This window comes from Erpetoichthys calabaricus, chromosome 2 (assembly GCF_900747795.2).
Source record: "Erpetoichthys calabaricus chromosome 2, fErpCal1.3, whole genome shotgun sequence".
Classification (NCBI taxonomy): Eukaryota; Metazoa; Chordata; class Cladistia; order Polypteriformes; family Polypteridae; genus Erpetoichthys; species Erpetoichthys calabaricus.
In genome coordinates this window covers 276,029,780-276,043,506 of record NC_041395.2, presented here as the reverse complement: position 1 = coordinate 276,043,506, position 13,727 = coordinate 276,029,780, and the positions used below count along the sequence as shown (strand labels likewise).

At 39.5% G+C, this 13,727-nt stretch overlaps 1 protein-coding gene across 10 annotated transcripts in view; it reads left to right on the top strand.

Annotated features, from left to right (window-relative positions):
• Positions 1-13,035, top strand: part of samd8 (sterile alpha motif domain containing 8) — a 197,642-nt gene extending 184,607 nt beyond the window's left edge. For all 10 annotated transcript variants that reach the window (XM_028795562.2, XM_028795559.2, XM_028795565.2 and 7 more), the window contains one exon: positions 11,195-13,035. In XM_028795562.2, coding sequence (XP_028651395.1) covers positions 11,195-11,499 — 305 coding nt within the window. In that variant the 3' untranslated portion in view covers positions 11,500-13,035. The remainder of the gene's footprint in view (positions 1-11,194) is intronic.
• Positions 13,036-13,727: the final 692 nt, after the last annotated feature.

The window sequence follows — 13,727 nt, the reverse complement described above, 5'->3', positions numbered from 1 at the left end:
AAGATCAAATTCATAGTGCTCTTCTATAAACTCAGTGGTGACTTCCTGACTTTCATGGTAAGGGTCTTCAATATATGGTGAAGTTTAAATTCAACAAGGCTTGCTTCATTCAGGTCTGGGTGTGAGTCACTAATCAAGTCAAATTTTATTTTTCACATGCAATTATACATACAGTACAATATGTAGAGAAATGCTTAGTATCTCAACTGCAATAACTGTGCTTTTAAGAAGAATATTAAAGGACTTCAACAATGCATGACTTTATAAATATTCAAAAATCAATAATAATTAATAAATAATTTAATAACTTCAGTATCTTAGTGTTAGAGTTTGCAGTAGGGCATCATGCAATTCTAGACACTTTCCTTATTTAATATGCTGATGGACTGTGGGAAGAAGCTGGACTTTAACTAGCACTAACGTTTACCTGACTGCAGCACAGAAAAGAGGCAGTTGATTGGGATGGTTGGTAGTACAAATAATTTTCTTTGCTCTGGTCTGACATCACTTGGTGTAGATGTCCCGGAAGTTAGGGAGTGCACACCCAGTGATGCGTTTGGCTGATTACACCAGTCTTTGCAGAGATGTGAAGCCCTGCTGAATGCTGATTCCAAACCAGGTAGTCATTCTTCATGTCAGAATATTTTCAATGGTGGATGTATAGAATTTCTTTAGTATCTGGAAGTGCGACATGGAATCCCAGAGGCATCCGAGGTGGTAAAGACATTGCCATACCTTCTTCACCAAGGTGTCAATATGCTTGGACCAGGTTAGGGCCGCTGCCTTATGCACTCCAAGGTATCTGAAATTGTTTACCTTCTGCACCCGAGTGCCAGTAATACTGAGAAGGTTGTAGTGCCTCGGCTATTTTCTACCAAAGTTTACAGTCTGCATCTTTCTCTTACTGACATTCAGGAATAGACTGTTGTCTTTACACCAGTTTGAAAGACTCTCCACTTCATCTAGCTAAGCCTTCTTGTTGTTGTTACATATCTGGCCTACCACAGCTGTGTCATCAGCAGACTTGATGTTGATGTTAGAATCAACATCCCTGTGGAGTGCCTGTGTTGGGATTGAGGGATGATGAAGTTGGCCACCTACATGAATCACTTGGTCTGTCAGAAAATTAAAAATCCAGGTGCACAATGAAGTTCTGAGATGCAGATCTCTGAAGTTGATGATGTTCTTAAATGGTTTTATTGTGTTAAATACAGAGCTATAGTCTAGAAATAACATTTGTACATAGTTCCCTCTCTCCTCGTTCAGGTGGACCAATACTGTATGAAGGATCATGGTAATGATATCTTCTGTGGATCTACTTCAGTGATCTGCAAAATGTAAAGTATCCAGTTCAGAAAACAGCATACATAGTTTCTGATTAGCCTTTTGAAAAACTTAATTGCCCTAGGCATTACTGCAATGGGACAATAGTCATTCAGGCAGGTTGAATGTGATTTTCTTACGTACAGTGATGACTTTGATTCTTTTTTAAAGCATGTTGATATGACAGACTGGTTAAAAGAGAGATTAGATATTACTATGAACACCTGTGTAGCTGACCAGAACACATCTTGGAATGATATCTGAACCTGCTGCCTTTCTGGTGTTCACTTTAGTAAAAGTGCTCCTTAAGTCATGTTTGACAAAGTGAGCGCTGTTTCAGATGTGTTGGACAGTTGGCTGCCATAAGCAGCATTCATATTGAAGAATGCTTGGAAATTATTAAACTTGTCTGCCAGAGAAATGTTGGCCTTCACCATGCTGGGAGTAGTTACTCTATAGTTCATTGTTATCCACAGACCTTGCTGCATGCACCTAGTATCATATTGTTAAAATTGCCCTTTCACTTTCTGCCCATATTGTCGCTTAGTGACCTTTACAGCTCTCCTTAGATTGCACAAGGTGCAAGGTGGCATTGTAATTGCCTATATTCCCAGACATGTGCCCTATGTTTATGCAGCAGTGCAAGAGTTTAGTGCATCATGAATAGTTTTGCCCACCCAAGGTTCTAGTTTGGGTTTTGATTCAGGTTTATTTGCTGAAATCCAATATAAGAAATCACAATTTCTGGAAACACGCTGATGTTGTCATCAGAGTTGCGCCCTGAATACATTTTGGACAGCAACACTTCGCGTATATTGGAGAGTAGTCTCTGATTGGTCTGACAAATGCACAGTCTCATGCGTGAATGTAGCTTCCTGCTTTAAAATTTGTTTTTTATATCTGGGCATAAGAAAGACGGCAACATGGTTAGATTTGCCAAATGCAGATAGATTGTTGGAAGAAGCTCCTCCTCAGTCTCTCTGAAGCTATGTAAGCTCAGCCATGTAAAGTGTCCTGTTCCCTTCTACCCCTTAGTATAACATGTAATGTGCTGATAAAAGTTCAGTATTACCTTTTTGAGACTAGCCTTGTTGAAAACACCAGCCACAATGAGAGCACCATCCAGGTTCTCATTCTGGTGGTGACTGGGTATCTCGTATTAGTTCTGTCTGTGTCCGCTTTAGGTAGAATATATATAGCTGTGACAATGACAGAAGGTAAACTACAGAGGAAGATAAAATGTTCTGTATTTTAATCATCAGGAGCTCCATATCAGCCGAACAGTATCGTGATAAGACCCTTACATTCCTGCTGTCAAAACCAGTTATTGTTGCCCATGAGGCATACACCTCCAACTTTCCTTTTGCCAGACTCCTTGTGACAGTCGGCTCCATGCTACCAGTTGCATCCTGGGAGCCTCTTGAACCTGCTACCACTGATAACATACCCAAGGGATGAGCCAGCAGATGAGGACACAACACATATATAGCAAAGGGTAGGTGTATAAGTGCTCCAGCTCTTTCATTAAAAACACTCAAAACAAACAGTATTCAAAACTTAAGTGCAGTGCTAAAATTGAATCCATATTACTAACCGAGAATGGTAAACCGGAAGGCACGGACGCAGGTACACGGCGATGGACCCAGGAGACATAGTGCACAGGCGCCTACAGCGCGCGTCTCATAAACCGCAAGCGGGGTCTGATCCACCGCAAACAAAGGAGTCACGGCTCAAAACGAAAGAGCTCAACTAAGGTAAATAAGAAATGAAGCAACAACGTGCCCATAGCTAACGACTAACGATACAGCCACACAAAAAAGAGGATTCTGCGCTGCACCCCAGAGTCAGACGGAACAGGCTACGGAGGCCCCACAGGTCCACAAAGATAGTACGGAAGGCGCGGGAAAGTACGAAAGGCACAGGCGCCTACAACGCGCTTCTGAACTAAACGTCCACACTACACAGTATGGTTCACGTGCTTCTAACACACCGCAAGCATAAACACGAGATAGTACAGAAACCCACAGATCCGGACTCCACAACATATGTGAATCACATTACAGTAATACAATATTAACAGTACGACCACAGAAAACGTTCCGTATTAACAGTAAGTGCAAATATCCATATTACTGACGGTAAACAACGTATAACTAATGGAGACACGGTCATGGCTCCAAAACGATACAGCTCGACTAACGGAGCTACCTGGATAAAATCAATGAACGCAAGCGTGAGATAGTACAGAAACCCCACAGATCCGGACTCCACAACATATGAGAAATCACATTACAGTAATACAATATTAACAGTACGACCACAGAAAACACAAGCTCGACACCAGATGGGTAATAAGAAAAAACGAACGCTCCGTATTAAACATACGGCATCCTCACACGTCCAAACTACACAGCATATGTGAATCACATTACAGTGATGCATTACTAACAGTACAACCACAGAAAACACTCCGTATTAACAGTAAGTGCAAATATCCATATTACTAACGGTAAACAACTTATAACTAATGGAGACACGGTCATGGCTCCAAAACGATACAGCTCGACTAACGGAGCTACCTGGATAAAATCAATGAACGCAAGCGCCTAAAGCAGGCACGGCTCCAAAAAGAAAGAGCTCGACTGACGGAGATACAAAAAGAGAGTACAGAACTGTACACGTCCACACTACACAGCATAATCAAACCCGACATAGTACGGAAGGTGCAGGCGCCTACAACACGCTTCTAAAGCACCGCAAGCAATAACCCGAGATAGTACAGTAGCCCCAAAGATCCGGACTCCACAGCATATGTGAATCACATTACAGTAATACAATACTATATGTACTCACCGAAAGCACAAACAGAAGAGGCTTCGGCGTCCCGCCCCACAGTCAAACCAGAAAAAGTACGGAGTCCCCAAACGTCCATAAAACACAGCATAGTCACACCCGAGATAGTATGGAGGGCACATGCGCCTATACACCGCAAGTGAAGGAGCCACGGCTCAGAAACGAAAGAGCTCAACTAACGTAAATAAGTGATTTTAACAGTAAGTTCAATTAACCATATTACTAACAGTAAACATAAACAACGTATAACTAATGGAGTCACGGTCACGCCTCCAAAACGAGAAACACCATTAACCCGGCCGGATTACCACAACACAGTCTTAACCTTAAAGTCGGGACAATAGTCATGCTATTATTTTGCCATGACAATCAACAAATCCCAAGGACAGACCATGGACAGAGTCGGCCTTTACCTCTCTAAGCCTGTATTTAGACATGGACAACTCTATGTCGCCTTCTCAAGAGTTCGGCATTCATGTGACGTTAACGTTAAGATTATAATAGCTCCATACCAAGGAATACTCATTCAAGGACAACACGCCATCTTTACTACAAATGTTGTGTATAAAGATATCCTATGTACGTCATCTACACCTTTACACTCCAATATATCTCATACATAGATCTGTGCAAGCTCAAAGACATTCTATACTTGCATAACATAACAATTACACTGCTATTCTCATTTACATATATTACATGGACCTACAGATATCGTGACAGTGGACATGATACATATGTAACAATTACCGAGACAGACAATAATCTCTTTCAAATGTATTTCGGGTTACCCAAGACCAGGGGTTGGCGAGCAAAGCGAGCAGGGGGCGGAGCCCCCTAGTAAGTAAATAATCCATGAAAGTCAAGGTACTGGTGGAGGTTAAAAACAATCAAATAAATAATCCTTTTAAAGTGAGGTTAAAAACACAGGCAGGAAGCTGTCCTTTACAATTCATAGCTCTGGTGCCTTCCGTTTAAAACTGATGTCTCTCACTGTCACCCTGATCGGGCCTCACAGCATGGAGAGATACCAACTAACAGATGCAGACAACCTTTTATTCCGGCCTATGTCCCCACCGTCAATCCCATGGCATTCCACGAGGAGCCGCCGAGCCCTGCTCCATTCGCACCACTGCCGATACCTGGTTCTTCCCAACGAGAGTGATTTAACCTCCATTCTTTTATCTTCCTTTTCGATTCTTTGCTTGATTTCCCCCCACTCCTTCTGGTCCATGCAGGCTCCTTTATCCTGTGCTTCTTAATTGGGTATGGGTGCGAGGAGCCACTATCACCACGACATCATTGAGGAGTTTGACTGAACCGCCTGCCTCTGCACGTACATGCGGCGCAGTCAGCCAATTCCCCTAATTAACTGTGGAGCAAAATGCACTCATGCACACCCATACCCATTGGAACCTGCACCTTTTTGGGGCACAATTATGTGGTCCAGTACAATCAGAGTCAGCCATGTCTCGTTGAGTCAAAGGATGTTGTACATCCAAATGTCTCACTGGAATTTTATCCTTGCTCTGATGTCGTCCAACTTTTTCACCAGTGACTGGACATTAGCAAGTAGGACACTGGGCTTTGGTGGACGGTGTGCTTGAGCCCTCTGCCTGTTGTACACCACTGGCATGTTTCCCTCATTGTTGTTCTTTTGGTGTGTCTGATGTTGGTTTCGCCGTTTTTTCAAAGGCTTTCACTCAGCCAAGCGGAGTCGGCAAGTATGGAGTCAGAAAGCTGGTGAGTGACCCATGTGGTCAAGCAATTCTTCATTATTTATCTGTTATCATAGTGTGTAAGTGATAACAACCAAAAAATAACAGATTAAAAAATACAAGTCACAGATAATCAAATAAAAGCTCTAATGTGTGTGACTTTTCAGATAAGAAAGTTTCAATATGGAAAACGAACGTGTCAAGGTAAATTAGTGGCTATGTGTTGCATGCTGATTCGCACATGCAAGTAAGAATTTCACTGTATTCTGTAAATGTAACAGTAATAATCCTATAAATGTTTAAAACAGAGCAGTGTTTGTTGACATTTATGGTGTTGCAACCAAGTTTTTCTTCTCTAAGAGAATCTAAAGTGGGCCCCACTTGGTAAAATGAGCATGAATATCCGAGAATTCCCCCTTGATGAAATTAATGTGAATGTCAGACCCCTGGGGTTTTCCCAATGATGAAATGTCAGAGCGGGTAGGAGTCCTTATGTGAAAAAAGCTATGAACATCAGCGTGAAGGGGTGGGGTGGCGTGGCGGAATTCTGTTGCTGTACCCTAAGCCCTTGTAGAAACAAGCATGAAAGATGGGGGTTTGTCTCCCTTGGTGATGCAAGTGTGAATGTTATAGTTGGGAGGGAGGGCAGGGGTGGTTGTTCCAATCATCACTCAATACAGGGGATAAATATTGCATGAAGCAATGTCAGTCTCTTTGGTGGACCACTACGACCCACTTGTGTACCCAGTGATGGCAACCTATAACCCTAAAGTGGTTCACAACCCAGTGGTTAAGAAACATTGGAATAGAGAATATCAGGATGGAGAGAAATTCTTTTTTTCATAGAGCTATAAGCAAAAACATAAATTGTAATGTACTGTTAATCTCTGTCATTTATTTTTTCCTTGCTCACAGAAATTGAAGTTATGTTGATTTAATTTCATAATATGTCATGTACCTTCTTGTTTGTGGTGATGATAAAAGAGTGAACTTTTCCCTGTTTTTGTTTCCAAGATTTTGTGATGTACAGTAATCCCTCGCTACTTCGCGGTTCACTTTTTGCGGATTCACGACTTCGCGGGTTTTTAAATACAAGTGATTGCCCGCCTATCGCGGAAGTTATGTTCCAGACCCATGAGCAACAGGAGAAAATCCGCGATATAGAAAGACCATATAAATAAACATTTTTATAGTTTAAGCCTTAAAATACCCATCCCACATGCTTTAAACACATGTAAACTTATAAAACACACTTTGTTAACACATATGATATGTGGATGTCGGGCTAAGGATATGAGTAACATCTCACTATTATAAAACATTTTAACTTCACGCAGGACAAGACAGTGAGACAGGAAAATTGGTGATGTACAGGCTTTTAAATTATTGACAGGCAGAGCGACAAGCAGCACAAAGCCAGCACAAAGTCCACTTCTCCTTAGCGTTCATTCAGCTCCCCACCCCCTTGACAATGCGAACTGCGCCTCCGGGGAGGGGGGTTTGAGCTAACGTTTGTTCAGCCTTCATATACCCACACACACACTCCTCCTCCTTCCAAACCCGCAGAGCGACAAGCAGGCATTTTGGCAGAAGCAGCACAAAGTCCATTTCTGCTCAGCGTGAGTTCAGCTGCCCCCCTTCACAAAGCGAGTGCAGACACATTGACGTCTGATCGCTGCGTGCAGTGTGCAGTGTTGGTCTGCGGTGTTTAAGAATGTAGAAAGTGTTTAAGAGCATAGGAAGTGTTTATAAGAGTGTGGGAAAGGTTAACAAGAGAGTGAGAAAGGTTTATAAGAGTGTGGGAAGGGTTTATAAAGCCTTAAAATATGTATAAATAATAAAATAAATATAGGTCGCTACTTCGCGGATTTTCACCTATCGCGGGGGGCTCTGGAACGTAACCGCCGCGATAGGTGAAGGATTACTGTACTGCTATTAAGATCTGCCATGCAGAACAAGTCTGTGACATGACAAACATGACAAACAAAGAGCATTATATGTACCTGAATAATGAAGTACTTCTCATTTGCCGAGTTATCAATTGAAAATATTTGCATGAATACTACAGATTGAAAAGAGTTATGTACACAAGCCACAGATGTAACCAAAGCTTTGTGAGGTCCTTATCATGTCAATGGCTAGATGTTACTCTCCATTTCAAAATGCTGTACTCATAGACATTTTTTTCTGTCTACTCTACATTTCACTAAGTAGAATTAATTGATCCTGGACAGCATGCTACCTGTAGTAGGTACCTGTAGTTGTGTAGATGCGCTGTTTCTACTTTATTATCCTTTGCATACATTATTCTGGTAAACCTTACCTGCTTTGTAATCTTATCCCATAATTGGAAAGAAGGTAGAGCCCACAGAACATGGTTAGTTTTTATTCCGAATTGTCTATGACTCATCTCACTAGAATATGTGCAATCTTTGCACTACTTAACATACAAAATTACCTTTTAAGGTGTAAGAAGTATTTCACGCACTGTAGCCCAACTACAGTAATCCCTTGCTACTTCGCGGTTCACTTTTCGCGGATTCACGACTTCGCGGGTTTTTAAATACAAGTGATTGCCCGCCTATCGCGGAAATTATGTTCCAGACCCATCAGCAACAGGAGAAAATCCGCGATATAGAAAGACCATATAAATAAACATTTTTATAGTTTAAGCCTTAAAATACCCATCCCACATGCTTTAAACACATGTAAACTTAAAAAACACACTTTGTTAACAGATATGATATGTGGATGTCGGGCTAAGGATATGAGTAACATCTCACTATTATAAAACATTTTAACTTCACGCAAGACAAGACAGTGAGACAGGAAAATAGGTACTGTACAGGCTTTTAAATTATTGACACGCAGAGCGACAAGCAGCACAAAGCCAGCACAAAGTCCTCTTCTCCTTAGCATTCATTCAGCTCCCCACCCCCTTGACAATGCGAAGTGGCAGGAGCGTACTGCGCCTCCGGGGAGGGGGGTTTGAGCGAACGTGCGTTCAGCCCTCACACACCCCCACTCCTCCTCCTCCTTCCGAACGCGCAGAGCGACAAGCAGGCATTTTGGCAGAAGCAGCACAAAGTCCATTTCTGCTCAGCGTGAGTTCAGCTGCCCCCCTTCACAAAGCGAGTGCAGACACATCGACGTCTGATCACTGCGTGCAGTGTGCAGTGTTGGTCTGCGGTGTTTAAGAATGTAGAAAGTGTTTAAGAGCATAGGAAGTGTTTATAAGAGTGTGGGAAAGGTTAACAAGAGAGTGGGAAAGGTTTATAAGAGTGTGGGAAGGGTTTATAAAGCCTTAAAATATGTATAAGTAATAAAATAAATATAGGTCGCTACTTCACGGATTTTCACGTATCGCGGGGGGCTCTGGAACGTAACCCCCGCAATAGGTGAGGGATGACTGTACAGCATTTTTCTCTGAAGTTGTTGATTCATGGTTCATATTTAATTTATAGATTGACATATGCAGTAGAATGATTCAGAGATGATTTTGAATCATCTTATGGATATCTTAATAAAGTTTTGTCCATAGGTATCCCTTCCCCGTGACCCTGTAGTTGGGATATAGCGGGTTGGATAATGGATGGATGGATGGAGGGTATCTCTTGCTCCTGATGTCTTTTCTTCAGATTTGATGCCAACAAGTCCTTGAGTACTGTTCCATGTAAAACATTTGCACATTTAGCAGTGTTTATTCATGAAGCTCTTGCTAAATGTGCCTCCAAAACAAAATTACTAAGATCTCTTTTTTTGAGACATGGTAGCAGGTAAAATAAGCAGCTGGATCTATCTGCCATTTTTATTTATGACCTTAGGCATAATGAAATATTAACTGCCTAATTATATGAATGATTTTAACTGAGAAGCACCAGCTTTCAATTTAATTTTTATATATCAAAGTGTTTCCTTTTTATTTCCAGCTTGTATTTATGTATTGTGATTTAAGGAACTACAAGGTAAAAAGTATTTTTACTGTGCATGCTGTCAATGGAATTTCCATAAATCCCATATACAGTGGAACCTCTAGATACGAGTTTAATTCGTTCCAGCACTGAGCTTGTATAGCGAATTTCTCGTATCTAGAACAAACGTCCCCATTGAAAATAGTGGATATCCAGTTAATCCGTTCCGCATCCCAAATATATTAACATAAAAAATCAATTTTCCTAACAAATAACACTGATAAATTATATATACTGTAGTCTACCTTTAATAAATAACACTGGTAAATAATATAACTGATTATTAAAAGAATCAAAACAGGTGTCCAAAGTGCAGTAGAGCATTCAATAAATCTTTAATCCTTAAAAAAGTTGTGAAGTGGAGGTTTAAAGTACATAAGAATAACAATCCTTTAACACGAGGTTAAAACGTCAACAGGAAGCAGTCTTCAAAAAACAGATGACAATCCCCGGTGCTTCTTCTCTGTTAGCGTCTCACCTGCTTCTCCCATGCGGGCTCTGCAACAGGCGAGACACTTAATGCAGCTGACCTTCTCTACACCGTCCTGCTTCAGCTGTTTGGCTCGCCTGTTCAGCTACACGCGAGCCTGTACTCGCTCGCGCTCTCGCACCGACTTCCTACTGCTGCGGATTCCTGCCTCCTCCTGCAACCTCCGTTCTCTCTCCTCTCCTCTCCTCTCTTTTCTTTTACTTCTTCTCCCCCTTAACCGGCTCGCGCTTCTCTATATATGCGGGGAAGACATGGCAGCTGCTAGGGTTACCACTTTTAATACAAAAAAATAAGGGACGCATACGTATTGATTCAAAACGGGACGCGCAATTTCATTCTCAAATACTGGACGATTCTGTATTTTAAAGGACGGGTGGCAACCCTGCCCAGCCCATCAGCCACAGGACAAATCATGGATGTGGGCAGTTTCCCACCTGTGCACTTAGGTGAGAAACGCAGACACCGCAGATTGCCCTGCGGCTTGCTACAGCTACCACGCCCCCTCCCTAAGCCGCGAGCTATACCCACAGCCCGGCTCGTGGCTCGTTACGTGAGCCAATGCTCGTATTTAGATCTGAATTTTTCGCTCATACTTTCCTCGTATTTTGAATTTCTCGTATACAGAGGTGATCGTATCTCGAGGTTCCACTGTAATCATATATATTAATTGCTATAAAAAGTGCAATTTATAATATTCTTTCTTCAGTTCGAGTGTGTCATAAATTACACATGCTATTGTTTCCCTTAGAAAATGTACGTATACATTTTAAAATTGTTTACAGATGTTTTTGATATACCTTTATCACAATCGTAGTCATAATGGATTTCTTCTCTTTTAGATACTCCAAGAAGTTGGAACTTCATCCATACGCTGTCTTGGGTTCTGAACTTATTTGGCATCTTCTTTATATTGGCAGCACATGAGCATTACTCTATAGATGTTTTCATTGCTTTCTATATCACCACAAGACTCTTTTTGTACTACCACACACTAGCAAACACAAGGGCATATCAGCAGAGTAGAAGAGCAAGGATCTGGTTCCCAATGTTCTCATTCTTTGAGTGCAATGTTAATGGACCTGTACCCAATGAATATTGTTGGCCTTTCTCTCGACCCTCAATAATGAAAAGATTAATTGGCTAGAATCATCAGCCTTTCATCTTTATAGACTTACTTTAACCCTGCACTAATTTCCTCTCTCAGGCAATGAGTTATGCAATGGCTCCTATTCAGTGTAATCTGTGCAATAATTGATATTGACAATACAAAATATAATGTTTTGGAAAATGAAACTTTATAATGGTCAAGAGAGTTCTGATTTGGAGGACTGTCTGTGTCTGTTAACTGTAAAGTGTCTGCCATTATATCAAAATTCAACCTAGTGGGAGAATATACAAAGAGATTGATGTCACAATTTCTTTCCTGGGATATGTTTATTTTATTGCAAAAACTGAAGTTTCTATTACCCAGTCTGTACCAAATATTGCAAATGCAGACAATACCAGGATATTTGTAATGCTGAGGCAGTTCCTTTAACCACTATTTTTTTTTAAGTGAGCAAATTTTTGCTATGTTTCTTTTTCAGATATTCCTGTGTAACTACATTTATGCATGTCTTACATGACATAACAGTTTGCATGTAAAATATTATCTAGATCATGCAGTTTAAAATTACTTTTCTTCTTTTGACTTTTACACTAGCAACAAGGTGTTAGTTGATGGATACTGATTATACCATGTCATAGATAAGGTGCTGCTCTTATCAAGTAAATATCTGTAATACTGCACATTAAATGTCTTAAAGTGTATATCAAAATATTGTGTTCTAAAATGAAGTTTTCATAACAAATATTTAGTTTTTTTAAGTGTTCTTATTAAGTATGCAGTTCAGTAATTAAAAACTTTTCATCAATGCCATGTTATATTTACTCTGACCCAGTTAACAAAAAAGTGCTTTGTATGTGGTGAGATGATACATTTGTAGAAGTGTAAATACACGTGCACATCCACACAGAGATACAATGTAAAAGTAAAACTTTCATTACAGGCCTTTAATAATGTACATTTCAAGATAAATTGGCTTAATCAGTTAATGCGTTTTGAGCATAACTATTCATTCTGTTCACCATAGATTTTCTGTCTTGTTATTTATTTCACACACTGCAACAAAAGTTGTGCTGCCTGTCTTAAAGCCACGAAGAACATTTTATTGCCATTTTTCTAGTCATCAGGTATTCTATCTCTGTATGGTATGGGAAGGGAGGATGTCTGGTTGTCTCTCCAAAGTATTGTTTGAATATCATGGTTATATGACTATGATATTGAAAGATTTTATAGTATCTCCTTTGACGTATTATATCTAAAGTTATGTAGTAGTTTGTGTAGGTTGAATTATGAGTTTTAATATAATTTTGTTAATATTAAAAATTCCTTACAATAACAGTTGAAAGTCTTCTATATTTAATTGTGTACTGTACAGTATGTTTAACAAGAAACATTTTAAGCATCAGTTATCTTTAGAATTTAATTTATACTGGTAGTTGTTACCAAATTGTTTACCATTTTAACTTTAAGGTACTGACTGCCTTGATCCAGTTTACTAATTGCACTTACGTTTGTAAAAGCACTATCTTCTGTAAATGTTTACATCATTTTACATATTCAGTTTATTTATATATATATATATATATATATATATATATATATATATATATATATATATATATATATATATATAATGTATATGTGTGTGTGTGTATATATATATACTGTATGTATAATATATATGTATATAAATGTGTGTGTGTATATATATATGTATAATATATATGTATATGTTACAGTATCCTGTTAATAAATTTGAGGATACAGACTATGTTGCTAAGCAATATGAGTATACTAGATACTGTTTATTTATGTAGAGTCTTCACAAAACAATTACTTACTAAACAAAAGATATTTCAAAGTCATTAATAGCAACCAAAATTTCTGAAGGGGAATAAACTGCTTAATTGTTAAAAGATCATTCTCTTTATATTCAGTGTGTTACGTACTTTAAGCACTTGATTATTTACTTTTAAAAATGCTGTTCTGTGGTTCCCAGCATACAGTAGATGTTACTTGTCTTCACACCGTTTAATGTGGCTGATGCAATAAAAGGATTACTTTTAGTTATTTTTGCAGCCATTCTGATGTTATTGATTTACACTGTGACATGAAGAGTATTTAAGGTTTCTTCTGCTTCATATGCAGGAGATAAATATTAATATAAGATATAGTTTAGGACCATGTTTTCCAAAGTTAAATGCCTAAGTATTGTTTAATATTATTTTTTTTTATAAAGTCACAATATTCCAAGTAAAAGCAATGAA